This window comes from Schistocerca piceifrons, chromosome 5 (assembly GCF_021461385.2).
Source record: "Schistocerca piceifrons isolate TAMUIC-IGC-003096 chromosome 5, iqSchPice1.1, whole genome shotgun sequence".
Taxonomy (NCBI): Eukaryota; Metazoa; Arthropoda; class Insecta; order Orthoptera; family Acrididae; genus Schistocerca; species Schistocerca piceifrons.
In genome coordinates this window covers 125,662,903-125,682,012 of record NC_060142.1, presented here as the reverse complement: position 1 = coordinate 125,682,012, position 19,110 = coordinate 125,662,903, and the positions used below count along the sequence as shown (strand labels likewise).

Here is a 19,110-nt window from a genome sequence, read left to right as displayed (position 1 = left end):
TGTTTCTAGAGGAAAGTATTCAAAAGGGAAAGTAAATTAAATTTGTTTTGTAATAAATACGTTTACTGTAAAGTCAGCGAATCCCATGAGACTTTGTCAAGTAAATTAAAATTGTCTAATCTTAACACAAATGAGAATTAGTGTATTGTTATACAAATACTCGGTTTTTCTATCCCAAATCTGAATGTTTTATTCAGGCAGAGTACTTTTTTTCATTTACTGTACAATAAATGCCATATGCACTAAAAGGCAATCACAGGTATTGAGCGCAAAAATAATGCAAAAGACCCTATGTTAATAGATTTTGATTTAAACAAGAATGATCAGTGTTTTATTCATAACTAATTAAGAAATAAGGCTGAAATAAAATGCAATCATAACGTTTTAAGGCAATTGAAGGGTTACGGTGTCTTGAGGTGTAGCTATGAATGTGAGAGAAAAAAGGAAAAGAATTTAAGCCACTGTATTGTCTGAGTGGGTGTCCCTTTGATGTTAGCCGTGTCCAAAAAAGGGCTTAAACATGGTGTAAAATTCAAAACTTAGTGCTGTGTAGATTATTCTATTAAATTTCTGGTGAACTTCCAGATTTCAGTTACTTACTTCCATGATAGAATGGCCCAGAGTTCTGGTCGCCTTCAGGTGTGTACTAGTGAAAGCACACCGTTTTGGGAGCTTTGTGGCAGCAAGTTGCTGACGTCCACCACTCCTGCCTAAATTTTATGGAACAACTTGTAGCTTGTATGCATAATAAATTAACATTTAAATTTTTTCCCAACATTTTGTTGACAGGGAACCACCAGCTTTATCAAATTTCGTAAAGTGTTTATTAACAGTTCTGTCAACAGTTGCACTACTTACATTAGGCTAAAACAAATACTGCAACTGTTGATAGAATCATTAATAAACATTTCAAGAAATTTAAAAAGTGTTCTGTTATTGTCATTAAAGTGAATTATTTGTAAAGAAATATTGGTAGTAACTGGTATGGATATCATCTCTGTGGACCGATGATACTCTAGGTTACATTAAAAGCACCTTGTCATATGGACTCATAGTGAGGAGATTGTTGAAGATGTAGAGAATGGCAGTAAAGTTTGAAATATTATATCCTTGTTGTAGAGGCCCAAGTTGTGTCATTATTCGTCGTCCTACTTTTCATTTCTGTCATTTTGACTTTTCCTTTCTTCCAGGAAAACACCTGTTTTCATGAAGGCAAGTGAAGTTCTTGTGCAGTTGACATTCATTAGAGAGTTGCAGCAAAAAAAGGGATGTAGTAATTGTTGTTGCTTTAGTTATGTAAATAAATGATCACTTTTGTTATCTTAAAAATTTTCAGATCATTTCTATATGCAACCAAATAACTGCAATTTTCGTTTAGCCAGATGAATTTCTTCTTAATTTATTGAGGCTGCATCAGTGGTAGCATGTGCGTTGAAGATGCCTTGATAAATGTAGGCGTTCAGTTGCACATAGACACAATTACTAGTATAATATGGATAGCAACAAATGTAGACAGACCAACAATGTTAAAGAGATCTGTTTTACCTTTGTCTTCTTAAGGACAGCCATCAACCTAAAATTATGACATTCCCCACCCCTCCAACTTTAACACACATTCTTTCTGCATTGGTAGGTGTTGTCTTGTCAGGAGTCATCATCTTTGCCTCTCAGCACTGTCACAAAGTGTGCATCTCCTGCATTTATGTGGTTCACGTATGATACACATATGCAATGTTTATATTGCTAAGAACATGAATGAGAAATCATGTATTAGAGAGTTTCTTAAATGTCTAATCCCTGCAACATTTGTTAAAAGTTTCTGATTCTGAAATTGTAAAGGTCAGAAAGTTGACTTACTTGCCATATTTTCATCCACAAATGTCAGGCACTATAATATTCTAGGGTAACTTGACATTGGGCCAAAAGGATGTCTGTTGAGCAGAAGCATGTAATGTGTGGTGTGCACTCTAGAACCCCATGTAGACAGCTATTTATATACAGTTATCAGCAACTGACCCCTATAAACAAGACTAACAATCATAAGTGCAATCTACATCTACATGGATACTCTGCAAATCACATTTAAGTGCCTGGCAGAGGGTTCATCGAACCGCCTTCACAATTCTCTATTATTCCAATCTAGTATAGTGCGCGGAAAGAATGAACACCTATATCTTTCCATACAAGCTCTGATTTCCCTTTTTTATTGAGGTGATCGTTCATCCCTTTGTGGGTTGGTGTCAACAAAATATTTTCGCATTTGGAGGAGAAAGTTGGTGATTGGAATTTCGTGAGAAGATTCTATCGCAATGAAAAACACCTTTCTTTTAATGATTTCCAGCCCAAATCCTGTATCATTTCTGTGACACTCTCCCATATTTCGCGATAATACAAAACGTGCTGCCTTTCTTTGAACGATGTCGCAGCTTGTTTCTTTGAATTTTTTCAATGTACTCCATCAGTCCTATCTGGTAAGGATCCCACACCGCGCAGCAGTATTCTAAAAGAGGATGGACAAGCATAGCCTAGGCAGTCTCTTTAGTAGGTCTGTTAAATTTTCTAAGTGTCCTGCCAATAAAACGCAGTCTACAGTTAGCCTTCCCCACATCATTTTCTGTGTGTCCCTTCCAATTTAAGTTGTTCGTAATTGTGATACCTAGATATTTCGTTGAATTTATGGCTTTTAGATTAGAGTGATTTTTTTGTGTAATTGAAGTGTAGTGAGTTCCTTTTAGCACTCATGTGGATGACCTCACACTTTTAGTTATTTAGGGTCGACTGCCACTTTTTGCACCATTCAGATATCTTTTCTAAATCGTTTTGCAGTTTGTTTTGATCTTCGGATCACTTTATTAGTTGATAAACAATAGTCTCGTATACAAACAACCGAAGACGGCTGCTCAGATTGTCTCCCAAATCGTTTATATAGATAAGGAACAGCAAAGGGCCTATGACACTACCTTGGGGAATGCCAGAAATCAATTCTGTTTTACTCGATGACTTTCTGTCCATTACTACAAACTGTGACTTCTCTGACAGGAAATCACAAATCCAGCCACATAACTGAGACGATATTCCATAAGCACGCAATTTCACTACAAGCTGCTTGTGTGGTACAGTGTCAAAAACCTTCTGGAAATCCAGAAATCGGAATCGATGTGAAATCCCTTGTCAGTAGCACTCAACACTTCATGTGAATAAAGAGCTAGTTGTGTTTCACAGGAACGATGTTTTCTAAACCCATGTTGACTGTGTGTCAATAGATCGTTTTCTTCGAGGTAATTCATAATGTTCGAACACGATATATGTTCCAAAATCCTGCTGCATATTGACGTTAATGATATGGGTCTGTAGATTAGTGGATTACTCCTACTACCTTTCTTGAATATTGGTGTGACCTATGCAACTTTCCAGTCTTTGGGTACGGATCTTTCATCGAGCGAATGGTTGTATATGATTGTTAAGTATGAGCTAATGCATCAGCATACTCTGAAAGGAATGTAAGTGGTATACTGTCTGGACCAGAAGACTTGCTTTTATTAAGTGATTTAAGTTGCTTCACTACTCCGAGGATATTTACTTACACATTACTCATGTTGACAGCTGCTCTCGATTCGAATTCTGGAATATTTACTACATCTTCTTTTGTGAAGGCATTTAAGAAGGCTGTGTTTAGTAACTCTGCTTTGGCAGCACTGTCTTCTATAGTATCTCCATCACTATTGCATAGAGGAGGCATTGATTGTTTCCTGCCGCTAACATACTTCACAAAAGACCAGAATCTCCTTGGGTTTTCTGCCGGGTTTCGAGTCAAAGTTTCGTTGTGGAAACTATTATAAGCATCTCGCATTGAAGTCCGCGCTAAATTTCGAGCTTTTGTAAAAGATCGCCAATCTTGGTGATTTTGCGTTTGTTAAAATTTGGCATGTTTGTTTCATTGTTTGTGCAACAGTGTTCTAACCTGTTTTGTGTACCAAGGAAGATCAGCTCCGTCATTTGTTAATTTATTTAGTATATTAGAAGGCGATCCAGGATGGAGTGTAACAGTATTATGAGAATGATAGGCTACTCACCATGTAGTTGAGATGCTGAGTCACAGATAGGCACAACAAAAAGCTGTCGAAAAGTGAGCTATCAGCCAACAAGGCACTTGTCGAAAATGGACAGTACGCACGCATGCAAGCGCCTGCAAGACCACTGTCTCTAGTGGCTGAAGCCAGACAGCAAGCAGCGGCACAGGATGGGAAAGGCAAATGGTTGGAGGTAAGGAGGAGAGCTGGGGTGGTGAGGGATAGTAGGTTAGTAATGGGGGATGGTAAAATGCTGCTTGTTGGAGCATGCAGGGACGGGGTAGAAAGAGGGTAGGGCAGCTAGGTACAGTTGGGAGGTTAGGCAGAGGGCGAGGGAGAGAGAGCGAGGGGGGGGGGGGGTACTGGAAAAAGAGAAGTAAAAAGACTGGGTGCATTGGTGGAATAGAGGGGTGTGTAGTGCTGGAATGGAAACAGAGAAGCGGCTGGACAGGTGAGGACAATGGATAAAGAAGGTTGAGGCAGGAAGGTTATGGGAACATAGGATGTATGCAGGAAGAGTTCCCACTTGTGCAATTCAGTAAAGCTGGTGTTGGTGGGAAGGATCCAGATGACACACGCTGTAAGCAGTCATTGAACTGAAGAACGTCATGTTGGGTGACGTGCTCAGCAACAGGGTGGTCCAGTTCTCTCTTGGCCACTCTTGGTGGCCATTAATGTGGGCACACAGCTTATTAATTGTCATGTCATGTAGAATGCAGGACAGTGGTTGCACCTTAGCTTGTAGATCAAATGACTGGTTCGCAGGTAGCCCTGTCTTTGATGGGATAGATGATGATTGTGATTGGACTGGAGTAGGTGGTGGTGTGAGGATATAAGGGACAGGACAGACCTAGATGCAAGACCTGTCTCATACATCCTCCAACTACCACTTACTCCTGTTTGGATGGGAGACGAGACTGGGGAGTAGATGATAGGATAGAGGGAGTGGAAACTGTTGGGTGGAGGTTGTGGGGACAATATGTTACTGTAGGTTGAAGCCAGGATAATCTTGGGAGTAGAGATGTTTCGTAAGGATAACTCCCATCAGTGCAGTTCAGAAAAGCTGGTGGTGGAGGGAAGGATCCAGATGGCTCCGGTAGTGAACCAGCCATTGAAATCAAATTGAGCCATCTGGATCTTTCCCTCCACCACCTCCTTTCCTGAACTGTGCAGATGTGAGTTATCCTTACAACACATTCTCTGCTCCTGTCATTATCCCGGCCTCGACCTACGGTAAAATACTGTCCCCACATCCAACAGTTTCCACCCTCTCTGCCCTGTCATCTCCTCCGCATTTTCGTCTCCCAACCTGTTAATTTGCAGCCTTCTGTCAATGCATCCACCCATCTTTCCTCGCTCCTCTCCTTTTTTGTCCTTTTTTCACCACATCCTTGCCCCACTGCCTCCTGGTGCTGTGCCAATTGGCAGTCTAGTCCCTGCACACTCCACCAGACAGTGGTCATCTCTCTCCCAACCAAACACTGTTATCCCTTCCCAACACCCCCCACATTGATGCTTGCATCCACTGTGATTTTGCAGTCTGGCTCGAGATGCTGGAGTTGGCGGTCGTGTGGGCGTGAAGTGTGCTTGCTTGCTTGTTTGTGTGTGTTCATGTGTATCTTTACTTACGAGGGCTGTGTCCGAAAGCTATATGTGAATATCTTTTAATCGTGCCTGTCTACAATTTGGCGTATCTTCTTTACAGTAAGTAGCAATCTGTCTTTTCCTACATTGTTGATATTCCTACCTGGTGTTTCCTAGTTATTAGTTCTTTAATTAAAATAAAGTTACCGCAGCATTTTCTCTTCCGTTCTCTAAGTACTAAAAATGGCTTTTTTTGTTTCAGTGATAGTGCCTGTTCCATTAGTGTAACCAGCAGGAAGTAACGATGAATGAGATACTCCTGACTAATGACACTGTTAACTTCACATTCATTCATGCTATGTAATGAGTGTGTGAACTTTGTCATCAGTCGATGACACTTATTTTAACAATTGTGAGTATCAAGACCTTCAGGCTGGCTTTTCTTGTTATTAACGGTTCAAGGTTATTACAGACTTCAGAATCTTAGAGCACAATGGGAAAATAGAGTATCTCCTGCCCCCTCTGTCTTCATCTCCCATTGTCCTCGCAAGAGGTGTTTCCCTACCTCTCAAACTGGGTGTGAGTGAGCTGCCTTGTCCCATTCTTTTATCCTTGGGAGTGAACTAGCTCTCCCAAAAGCTAGCTAATGGTTTTTTACGGCTTAAAAATGTCTTGTCAGCAGTACTTGGAATTTTGCCTCCTGAAGACAAGTACAGGCAACTCAGTCTGTCGCCTTGTAATTAAGTAGTTTTTGTGTCAACCAAAGACCGTGTTTGGCTAGTTAGGTGGTACCATTTACACAGCGTTATGGTCCTTTCATACTTGAAGTAGGTGTCACTGCCAAATGGTGGTGTATTCTACACTAGACATGTTGACTTCGATTAGTCCAATATCAAATGGTGAATATGAAGTCACAATAAGTTGGAGTCTAGCATCGGAATTAATGAACTACCAGTCGTAAAGCTTGTTAATAGTCAAAACAATATTCGAGATGGGATTTTCTTGACAAAGTTTGTATGGTAAATTTTCCGCAATGTTGAGAACTGAAAGAATAGCAAGTTTCAAAACATCAACACTTACTTCTTAGAGTAAATACTGAGATGACAAAAGTCATGGAATAACGATAGGCACATATACAGATGGTGGTAACATTGTGTGCACTAGGCATAAAGTGGCAGTGCATTGTTGGAGCTGTCATGTGTACTCAATTGATTCATGTGAAAAGGTTTCCAATGTGATTATATTGGCGTACAATGGGAATTAACAGACTTTGAACATGGAGCGGTAGTTGTAGCTAGACACATGGGACATTGTACTTTGGAAATTGTTAGGGAATTCAATACTACAGGATCCACAGTGTCAAGAGTGTGTTGAGAACACCAAATTTCAGGCATTTCCACTCACCACGGATAACGTGGTGGCCAACAGACTTCACTTAACGACAGAGAGCAGTAGTATTTGCATAAAGTTGTCAGTGCTAACAGATAAGCAACACTGCATGAAGTTACTGCAGAAATCAGTGTGGGATGTTCAGTGAATTAGGATAGTGTGACAAAATTTTGCGTCAATGGGCTCTAACGGCAGAGGATCAGTGCAAATGCCTTTACCAACTGCACGGCATCACCTGTAACATCTCTCCTGGGCTTGTGACCATGGTTGGATCCTAGGCGACTGTAAAAGGGTGGCCTGGTCAGGTGAGTCCCGATTTCAGTTGATTAAGAACTGACGGTAGGTGTGGCGCAAACCCCACAAAGCCATGGAGCGTCATTCCTCGTCAAATCACCCAGGTTATGTTACCCAACATCTCAAATTTTCATGAAGCTTTGCACAATTGCTTATACTTACAACATAAGAACTTGCACAAAATCTTTTTCCTCTCAGATCAAAAGATTTTTTTATATTGAATTTTAAATTTAGTTATTCTGATAACTGGGCCCTGCAAGAATGTCAATGCAAAATGGTGCTTATCTACATAAATGCCCATAACTTGGGTGTTTATGAAGCTTTTGGTTTGGAATTTTTTTCATAAGTTAAGAGAAGCACTTACTTAACAGGCATGTAATTATTTAAGCAATAAAGTTACAAAGAACTATACAAAAAATTCAATATGTGTCACTTTGCAATTTCTGAAAAAAGTACACACACATTGGAAAAATGCTTATATCACATTTGACCATCTGGTGGGAACTTATAATTGGTCTTAAATAATTCCCAAGACAACACACATTGGAATAAAATAAAATTATTAATGGGTTTTCTATGAATGGACACACACATAAATCTGAAATCACAATACTGAGTGCTGTGGTGGGAAAAAAAGATCTGAGTAAGATCATCACTACCTGACACCCACTGCTTCAGATTTTCACGAAACTTTATCTGCTTGTTACTTTCTGCATGGCAATAGTCAGTGCAAAATTTCTGCACATACTATATGTAGTTTGAGGGGAAAAAATGGATTTTTTACAAATGTAAATACCACAACTTCGTTTGTCATTTGGATTGCATTACTTCAGACAAAAATAACAATAACAGAAAGTATCTTACTTTCAACACATCGCTGTCATATTTTCCCAGATGTCACATGAGGGATTTTGACAGCTGATAAAAGATTTATTTTTATTGAAACTCAGATCTATTTTTTTTTAAAAAAAAAGGAAAACAGGCAAAGCAACCTGAGTTTTGTTAAGATATTGGATGTTCATTTAACATATATCACATTATTGTTCAGAAGATCATTCATATCAGATTATGTAAACTGACAACATATGGTAAGGCTGCCTCATGAAGTACAGAGCCAAAAGTTATAAATTTAATTTAATCATTTTCATTACATGGGTTAGCTTTATTTAGGGTGTCAAATTATTCTAGCCACACTAAAGTTAATTTAAAAATGTACGTGTTCAGCAGTGGAACTTCTTAAGAGCATCTCTGTTTTTAATCCACTGTGATAAATTATATTCTGTTAACTTCATATCTTTTTCATTAAAGTAATACATTCTGCCTAATGATGTTGATTTAGGTATGCCAACAGCACATACAATGTTTTGCAAAGGCATAAGACAAGTCTTCCTTCTCAGGTCAAAAGAAGACACTGCTGGTCCAGGTGGGTGGAGAAACAGGAGTAAAATGTCTCCTTCATCAGACTTTTCTGGCAAAGGCAAAGTACCACCTGTCACCATACACAGCTGCTACAAAAGAATTTAGTCGAGGATGAGTATGTATCCATTGTGGAGCATTTTCATTGAATGAAAAAATTAAGGAAGGCTTTTCAGGAGAAGTTACTCTTCTGATCTCTAAAGAATCACAAGGAAGTGCTTTGTAATGGTGAAAATTCCTGGTACCAGGTATTAGTTGTGCGGGTTGTCGAAAATCTCTTCTCGAGGTTCTTGTGTAGGAAACCTACATTGACTTTCTCTAAGAAGTGAAAAAAAACATTTGTCAATATTAGCTTTGCAGAAATCATAAACACCAGATTCAGTTGTTGATTGTGCATCATCTGCTAGTTGAAGACTAGCTCTTCTCAGTATATGTTTTATAGTTCCTCCCAAACCATCGCACACAGATTTACGCTGGCTAGTTGCAAAAAAGGAATGCTCAGCGTCAATAGAAAAAATATTTTTGTGCTCACACAAATTTTTAAAGCTTTTTCTATTCATTTATTGAGCAGCACATCAATCAGTGAAACAGTGCACATTCTTCACTTGTGGGTGATGCTCTGCCAGCCATTTCCCCTCTGGACAGCATTTACAAATCCTACATAATGTTCCATATCATCACTTATAGAGTAGTGGTTCACTCTTACGAATTTACGTTCCTCATTTACCACATAAAAACACACAGGATGGATTGTACAGATGCTTCTTATCCAGTGGTAACTCAGAATTTCATTGTGAATTACAAAACTGTAGTTTTCATGAAAGTCCATTAACGGAACTGCTTTTTACAGGATTAGATTTTCTTTCAATTTTTCAGTGATTTTGACTGACACTTAGATATAAGTAAGTGTGGCTTAAGTGCTTGTAATTTTCTTACCAACAAGTCCATCTATTCACCAACAGTTGCAGACTGCTTTACCAATTCTGTCTCCTGATCTGTGTTTATCCCTGGCTGAACTCAATTTCATCATCGGCACCTTTGTAAGATAATTTGTGTTTTAATAATTCTGACAGTTTGTCATCATTGGGACAATTATCACAGCGATTAAGCATGCAGTCGTAGTTTTCAGAGTCACATACAAAATTTTTTATAAGTTCTTTGTATGTTTCTTCAGTGTGTTCCGCATGCAAAAGCAGTTTTACATTTCGGTTGATAAAACACACACACACACACACACACACACACACACACACACACAGCCTCTGGCGGTTTCCAGCGACTAGAGGAAGCAATGTGGTGCTGGTGTGCAAGACTCACACGTCCCCTTCATCAGTGGACTTACTTGGAGGTGCTTTGCCGATCCTCTTCTCAAGATAGCCGGCTGCGACGATCTACCCAATTTCTTCTCCGAAGATACGATGCTGTTTGGAGGAATTTTCTCTATTCTTAAAATGATTGCATGCACTCAGGATACTTTTAAATCAACCCTCCTAAATTTCACTTCCACAAATAGAAGACCACATAACAGTTTCACATCAATGAATCATATTTCGTAAATCCAATGACTTCCGGTCCGTCAGAAACTATTGATTACTTTTACAATAAATGCAGTTCCGAAAATCTCTCAAGGCTCTTACCAGTCCACCACCTGCAACTCTAGAGAGTCAGTAAGTAAGTAAATGTAATTGTCTTTTCTTTTCTTGATCACAATTCAGCTGTTCCTAATAATGACTGACGTAGCACTGTCACAGACTAAGGCACGCTTGCTCCTAGTGCTGGTCATGTAACTCCTGTGATGAGCAAGGTAACCACTTGCCCGCGCCGATCAACCATTCACCTGTGGCATTCTCTTGACACACATCCATCCTGCACACACAAAAAAAACCAGCACGAGGTAGACACTCTCCCGTTTCTCACGCTCATATGTGAAATATCGGGTGTTCAAGACGGTGTAAAACGGAGGGTCTCTAGAATTTGCGTCGAAATTCTAGGGGCACTACATATCCCTCCCTTTAGGTCGAACACGCGATATTTAATACATATTCATTATGTACAATTACACTGGATAATAATTCTTTATATTTTAACAGTACAATGCATATTTTACCACAATTGCAAACTGTGAACTTTTCAATCCATGTTGGTGTTAGCTCTGTTTACTGTTCCTCTTCCAATGATAAATTCTATGTGCACATAACTCATGAATATTCTGCTGCTTTGTTCTTACTTCCCATACTACTTTTTCTAAGTATGTACTTAATCATTACTTATTGTAATCTGGAGGAACTCTGGGTAGAATAACAGTGTTCCCTTCTTGGACATTTGTAAACCTGAAACTTAATGAGGCTATTTATGCATACAATTCAAACTTGCCACACTCATCCCGTTTAACATGTGACTTCTGTCATGATACTACCTTTTTTCCCTTCAGGAACGGTACTTATATCCTACATGGGTTGATCCTAGGAGTACCCTTTCTTCTTCCGTTTTGGTAGGTACATCCCTTTTAACTTGCTAATCTATGGTACAGGTTTATCCCCTTCTTGATGCCTCTGTCCGCACAGTATAGGCAGCCTCTCTTGGGTCTACCTATCTGCCCTTCTGATCCAATAAATCCTGGGTGGCCCTCCTTCTCCTTCCTGAGTAGGCCTCCTGGTTCATTGCCCGAGCATGCATCTTTACAAATACTATTCTTAAATATTTTTCAGTAAAATAAATAATCTACTTCAATATCCAATATTGCTCACTAATGCTTATATGCATATGGAAGGAGGGATAGATAGACCGGTACTCAATAGAGAAGTAAGAAAGGAAAAAATAGAAATGGTTGCTAAGATCGAAGGAGCGAAAGAAGATAGCCCCAAAGATAGAAAACCCTTCCCACCCCCCTTCCCCAGGATCGCTACTTCGCCGGTACTTCTGTGAGTAGCCGGAGGAAGTATGATGATAAACATCTCATACAGAGCGGACATTCTCACCTTCACCTTTGAAGTCCCTGAAGAAAGATCTTGGCAACTTCTATGGAATGGCAAATGGTGAAGAATCAGTCACACGTGTCTGTGAGGGTCGTCTGAAAGGTGTGGTGTATGTGTAGTGTTAGTCATGTTTGTGCCTACACTACCCACCCCTTTCAAAATTTACATCACATCTCATCAAAATGTATAAAATATTCTATAAAATTAGAAACTTATACACTCTTGTATAAAATAATCATCTAGTTAGTCATTTCATATTATCTTTTATATCCACATAAAATACTAAGTTCAGTCTATGTCATCTAGATATTACTTTGCTTGAATAGTACCATGATATTACCTTTGTGCTAGTACTATTTTCGATTCGTTTTATTCCATGTTTAGATATCACTGCTTATTTGTGATTCTCTTAAATTAGTTATTATCTTTTAGTCATATTCGGTCACTTAAATACTAACATGGTAGGATAGTTTAAGAGGTTATGAATAGATTACAGAATAGTTGAAGATTTGAAGGGAATTCGGTGTAGGAAAGCTAATCTCGGAAGGAACACCGAAAAAAACTCAGGAACTGGCAGTCGTCACTCTGCTCGTACACACAGAATGTTAATGTCCCTGGGGATATAGAACTTTGGGTCCTTTATGTTTATTTTCCCTTTTCCAATCCAGTTATAGAATCTATTAAAAACAGTGTCTTGGGATGGATTACTGTTTGTACCTGGAAAAGTCCGTCATATTTCCGAAAAAAATTATGTCTCTCTCTTTCTTCAGGGCAGAGTTCTGAAGATGCTGCTTTACAAGAACTAGATCATCAACTTTATATTGTGCTTTGATAGCCTTCTCGTTATATTTGCTTGCTTGTTGTTGTGCTTTGTTAAATATGTTCTTACAGACTATTTCCTGTTTAAGTTGGAAGTCGTCTATAGGTTGCTCAGGCCACACGAAACATTTAATAAGAGGTTCTCTGACAAAGGGTTTATCTATTACCTCCAAAGGTGTTAATCTCATTGATAAATGCGGTAACTCCTTCAAAACAAGCTCAATGTCTTTCATTTTCGTTGCCCAAGATATATGTTTTTCATGGTAGTATGTGTGGCATAACTTCGCAATTTCTTTCTTAACCCTTTCACATGTGTTAGAAGATGGAATATAGTTGGAGATTAATATTTGATGAATGTCTTCCCACACTAGAATTCCTTAAACTTGTTACTAGTAAACTGTGGTCCATTGTCGGAAAGGAACCATTTCAGTTTTCCTACCTCGAGAAAGTACTGGTGCTGACTGTGTATTACTGTTGGTGTGTTTGCTTTCTTAATAGGGTATAACTTAACATACTTAGACCAACACTCTATGAGGACAAAACTATAGGCCACTCTGCCTTTTCCTTTCGGAATTGGTCCAAAGAAATCTGCAGCTGTTAAATGTGTAAAGCTTTAGGAATAATTGGATACATTATGTATTTAATGTATGTGTTACCCTCTTTTACCTTCTAACAAATTTCACAAGTTTTAATGACCGATGCTATTCTATGTCCCAGCTTTTTATAGTAGTAGAACTTATTCATATGTGTAGCACATTTCTTTATATCGAAATTCCCATATCCCTGATGAATGTACCACACTAACGCCTCTTCTACTAAATTCGGTATACATAAACGCCAATGGTACGTTGATTTCTGTCTCTCCAGAACAAATTATGTCCTATAATCTTGCACTTTCCATCTAGATTAGGTGGTAACGACTTCCTAACACACATAACAAATATATCTGTAAAATGGGGATGATGATGCTGTTGTGGTCTTCAGTCCAGAGACTGGTTTGATGCAGCTCTCCCTGCTACTCTATCCTGTGTAAGCCTCTTCATCTCCCAGTACCTACTGCAACGTACATCCTTCTGAATCTGTTTAGTATATTCGTCTCTTGGTCTCCCTCTATGATTTTTACCCTCCACGCTGCCCTCCAATACTAAATTGGTGATCCCTTGATGCCTCAGAACATGTCCTACCAACCGATCCCTTCTTCTAGTCAAGCTGTGCCACAAATTTCTCTTCTCTCCAATTCTATTCAATACCTCCTCATTAGTTACGTGATCTACCCATCTAATCTTCAGCATGCTTCTGTAGCACCACATTTCTAAAGCTCCTATTCTCTTCTTGTCTAAACTATTTATCATCCAAGTTTCACTTCCATACATGGCTACACTCCATACAAATACTTTCAGAAACAACTTCCTGACATTTAAATCTATACTCAATGTTAACAAATTTCTCTTCTTCAGAAACACTTTCCTTGCCATTGCCAGTCTACATTTTATATCCTCTCTACTTCGACCATCATCAGTTACTTTGCTCCTCAAACAGCAAAACTCCTTTACTACTGTGAGTGTCTCATTTCCTAATCTAATTCCCTAAGCATCACCTGACTTAATTCGGCTACATTCCATTATCCTTGTTTTGCTTTTGTTGATGTTCATCTTATATCCTCCTTTCAAAACACTGTCCATTCTGTTCAACTGCTCTTCCAGGTCCTTTGCTGTCTCTGACAGAATTACAATGTCATCAGTGAACCTCAAAGTTTTTATTTATTCTCCATGGATTTTAATACCTACTCCGAAATTTCTTTTGTTTCCTTTACTGCTTGCTCAATATACAGATTGAATAACATCGGGGAGAGGCTACAGCCCTCTCTCACTCCCTTCCCCACCACTGCTTCCCTTTCATGCCCCTCGACTCTTATAACTGCCATCTGGTTTCTGTACTAATTGTGCCTGTCTCATACATCTTGCTCACTAGATGGTAGAGTTTTGTTAGGCCTGGCTCTGCCAAGGCTGTCATTAGTTCTAATGGGATGTTGGTTACTCCCGGGGCCTTGTTTCGACTTAGGTCTTTCAGTGCTCTGTCAAACTCTTCGCGCAGTATCGTATCTCCCATTTCATCTACATTCTCTTCCATTTCTATAATATTGTCCTCAAGAACATCACCCTTGTATAGACCCTCTATATACTCCATCCACCTTTCTGCTTTCCCTTCTTTGCTTAGTACTGGGTTTCCATCTGAGCTCTTGATATTCATTCAGGTTGTTCTCTTTTATCCAAAGGTCTCTTTAATTTTCCTGTGGGCAGTATCTATCTTACCCCTGGTGATATGCGCCTCTACATCCTTACATTTGTCGTCCAGCCATCCGTGCTTAGCCATTTTGCCCTTCCTGTCGATCTCATTTTTGAGACGTTTGTATACCTTTTTGCCTGCTTCATTTACTGCATTTTTGTATTTTCTCCTTTCATCAATTAAATTCAATATCTCTTCTGTTACCCAAGGATTTCTATTAGCTCTCATCTTTGTACCTACGTGACCCTCTGCTACCTTCACTATTTCATCTCTCAAAGCTACTCATCCTTCTTCTACTGTATTTCTTTCCCCCATTCTAGTCAGTCGTTCCCTAATGCTCTCCCTGAAGCTCTCTACAATCTCTGGTCCTTTGTTTATCCAGGTCCCATCTCCTTCCCACCTTTTTGCAGTTTCTTCAGTTTTAATCTACAGTTCATAACCAATAGATTGTGGTCAGAATCCACATCTGCCCCTGGAAATGTTTTACAATTTAAAACCTGGTTCCTAAATCTGTCTTACCATTATATAATCTATCTGAGACCTTCCAGTATCTCCAGGCTGCTTCCATGTATACAACCTTCTTTCATGTTCTTGAACCATGTGTTAGCTATAATTAAGCTATACTCTGTGCAAAATTCTACCAGGTGGCTTCCTCTTTTATTCCTTACTCCCATTCCATATTCACCTACTACATTTCTTTCTCTTCCTTTTCCTACTGTCGAGTTCCAGTCAGCCATGACTATTAAATTTTCGTCTCCCTTCACTAACTGAATAATTTCTTTTATCTCATCATACATTTCATCAATCTCTTTGTCATCTGCGGAGCTAGTTGGCATATAAACTTGTACTACTGTGGTAGGCGTGGGCTTCTTATCTATCTTGGCCACAATAATGCGTTCACTATGCTGTTTGTAGTAGCTTACCTGCATTCCTATTTTCCTATTCATTATTAAACCTACTTCTCCATTACCCCTATTTGATTTTGTATTTATAACCCTGTATTTGCCTGACCAGAAGTCTTGTTCCTCCTGCCACCGAACTTCACTAATTCCCACTATATCTAACTTTAACCTATCCATTTCCCTTTTCAAATTTTCTAATGTACCTGCCCGATTAAGGGATCTGACATTCCACACTCCGATCCATGGAATGCCAGTTTTCTTTCTTCTGATAACGACGTTCTCTTGAGTAGTCCCCACCCGGAGATCCGAATGGGGGACTATTTTACCCCCGGGATATTTTACCCAAGAGGACGCCATCATCATTTAATTATACAATGAAGCTGCATGCCTTTCGAAAAATTACGGCCTTAGTTTCCCCTTGCTTTCAGCCATTCGCAGTACCAGCACAGCAAGGTTGTTTTGGTTAGTGTTACAAGGCCAGATCAGTCAATCATCCAGACTGTTGTCCCTGCAACTACTGAAAAGGCTGCTGCCCCTCTTCAGGAACCACACGTTTGCCTGGCCTCTCAGCAGACACCCCTGTGTTGTGGTTGCACCTACGGTACGGCTATCTGTATCGCTGAGGCAAGCAAGCCTCCCCACCAACGGCATGGTTCATGGGGGGGGGATTGGATGTTATCTGTTATTTTCTGAGCCATTTCTTGCACCTTGTTAATTGGATATTCTAATGTTAAAAATTAATCGCAAAAATGATGCCAGGTCCTTCTGTACGCTTTAGTTGTTTCATGCCTATTGGTAGCTGAGACAAAGCGTCACGTACAATATTCTCCGAACCCTTTATATACTGGATTCTAATGTCATATTCTTGAACAAACAACATCCACCACATCAATCTACCAAGTAGTAATCGACTATTCATTAACACATTGCAGTCGGGCCACAGATACTACTGCAATCCCTCAGAAGTCGTAGACTTTTGCGCCTTTTTTACATGGCTCCTGACCAAAAGGTAATGAAGGAAAGCAAAACCTTTTAACTGATGTGTGTGTTATCATCCTATATCTAAACATTTGTTTAAAGTTTTTTGTAAGATACCATATATTTACAGAATTATTATATTTTGAAAATTAGTTGATTCAGAGGTAGAAAAAAAGTTTGAAATTGCAAGAAATCAGAATTTATTATAAAATAAATGTACAAAATTATTTCATTGAATTTTTACAACTCTTTTCATTGAGTAAAATTTGTCTTTGTGTGATATTGCTTGAAACAGTCAGGTAGACACAATCCTACATTACATTCTTCACACCACCATCTCGTCTCCCTTCTCACTCGTTTGCCAGTACTCCGTGCGCCCTTCTCAGAGCAAACAATGCAATATCTTGATGCATATTTCTTGCTTGTTGTCGATGGGACGTGAGTGGGGAAATGCCTTGCTGTTAGCCTGTTTGCTGCTGGACCCTGCTTTTCATTTTCGTTGAAAACTTCACCGGATTTCTCCAGTATTTGTTTTCCCAGGTTCACCATAAAAGTAAACAAGCTGGTTCGTTTGTGAGAGACAGGCCGAAGTTTCTTGTACAGAATGTAAGAATTGACCAAGCACATCATAAATACATGAAAAAATACCTTTTTCCACCATTTCATTGTTCGTCGTTGAAAATAATAGTAGGTCACCAGCTGATCTCCATGATCAACACCAGTTTTATTTTTATTATAATCAAGTATGAGATCAGGCTTCAGTTTTTCTACCATTCCAGCCTTGGATTTTGTCTTAGTAACACTACTTGTCATTCTATGCTTGGTAGAAAGGGCAAACACATCCCTAGTATCTTTCCAGTGAAGTGCTAGCACGGAATTTTTTCTCTTGAATACGATTTCACCTCTTCTTAGTTTATTCTGTTTGAATTCCTGTGGTAGGCCTCTTCTGTTTCTCATTACTGTGCCAACAGCAGATGTGCCCTCATCAAACAACTTTTCAAATAATTTTACAGAAGTATAAAAGCGGTCCATGTACAATGTATGACCCTTACGTAGATAACTGTTGCACAAACGTAGCACCACTGAATCTGCACTGTTGTCTTTTTCACCTGCACCAGTGTACACTTCACAGTTCAAAACATATCCTGTTGCTGAATCACTTAGAATGAAAAATTTTATACCATACCTGCTCGGTTTGTTCTTGATATATACTCGAAATCGAATTCTCCCTCTGTATGGACATAAACCTTCATCAACTGTGAGATTCTCGCCAGGAGAAAAACTGTTCTTGCTTTTCAGTACAAAGTTATCAAAAAAAGGTCAGATTTTGTGTATAGGATCATGGTTTGGTTGACCCCTTCGTACATAATTGTCGTTGTTATTTACGTGAAGCATAAAGTAAATTGACCTAAATCTGTCTCTTTTCATGATTTTTGCAGGTAAGGAGGAATCTAGCATTAGGTCATTGCTCCAATAGTCCGTAATATTTGGTTTGTGTACAAGGCACATGTGAATAATTATAGCAAAAAACTGATACATCTCATGTAGCTTCACAGCAGACCAATTGGCCCAAAGCGACCTGGAAGTTATTTTATTTTGCATCCGCAATTTGGAAATTGTTGCTGCAGCGTAGCGGTTTGTTTCTGTCTTTATATTTTTGATGACATTTGCGTCAATAAAGACGCTCCAACAGTCAAATTCAGTGCTTTCGGCGCTCAAAGGTGCCAGGACATTACTTACGCCTTCAAAGAGCGGGAATTGTTGTAGGACATCGTCATTTACCCATTCAACAACGTTGTTTTGGGACTGCTGTTGTTGTATTCTGCCTCTGCCTTTTTGAATGGGAGCTTCACACTCTTCTAATACGTCTGATGGCTCATTTTCATTTTCGGACCACTCGTTGTTACCTTCGAAATAAATGACATAAGTCAGTGAAACTGCCGAGATTATAATTGTGATTCGTAAACACAATGACTGACCATTATAATTACCATCTATTTCAGAAGAACTATTTTCAGTTTGAAATCCATCATCGTCAATTTCAGATCCAGATTCTTCCAGCAGCCTCAGAATTTCCTCTTCAGTCAAACTGTCCCCCATTTTACGACAAACGTTTGCGATAAAGACAACTACATAAGCACACTGCAAGAGTGAATGCGCGGGAATTGTTTTGGCGACTTTTTTGAGTGACATAGCGCTTAGAGGATGCAGGAACACCATCTAGCGGTCGTCCGATGTACTACAAGACCGAAACACTCAACTCCAGATGTCACTGCACGGATATAATGCGCCGCAACCTGAAATAACAATCGAGAAGGCGGCGCTTGGAGAATCTCCGAGCGCCGACTGTTACGGCAATAAATGCGCGCTCATAGTTTCTACGGGCAACGACCGGAA

The 19,110-nt window shown here is 39.3% G+C and overlaps 2 protein-coding genes across 2 annotated transcripts; both read right to left on the bottom strand.

Annotated features, from left to right (window-relative positions):
• Nucleotides 1–16,965: 16,965 nt before the first annotated feature.
• On the bottom strand, nt 16,966–17,745 carry LOC124798791 (piggyBac transposable element-derived protein 4-like). The gene has a single exon (XM_047262320.1). The coding sequence runs from the start codon at nt 17,743–17,745 to the stop codon at nt 16,966–16,968; it is 780 nt and encodes a 259-aa protein (XP_047118276.1).
• A 288-nt stretch (nt 17,746–18,033) lies between these two features.
• LOC124798790 lies at nt 18,034–18,878 on the bottom strand. Its single transcript, XM_047262319.1, has 2 exons — nt 18,705–18,878; nt 18,034–18,620 (listed from the first exon to the last, which is right to left on the bottom strand). Exons 1-2 carry the CDS (start codon nt 18,811–18,813, stop codon nt 18,034–18,036), a joined length of 696 nt encoding a protein of 231 aa, XP_047118275.1. The 5' UTR covers nt 18,814–18,878.
• Nucleotides 18,879–19,110: the final 232 nt, after the last annotated feature.

Excerpts from the sequence above, each read along its gene's own strand:
- LOC124798790 (XM_047262319.1), bottom strand. The coding sequence starts at position 18,813 with ATGGGGGACAGTTTGACTGAAGAGGAAATTCTGAGGCTGCTGGAAGAA. Across the intron at positions 18,621-18,704 it reads TAGTTCTTCTGAAATAGATG|GTAACAACGAGTGGTCCGAA; the intron begins GTAATTATAATG and ends TTTATTTCGAAG.
- LOC124798791 (XM_047262320.1), bottom strand. The coding sequence starts at position 17,745 with ATGGACCGCTTTTATACTTCTGTAAAATTATTTGAAAAGTTGTTTGAT.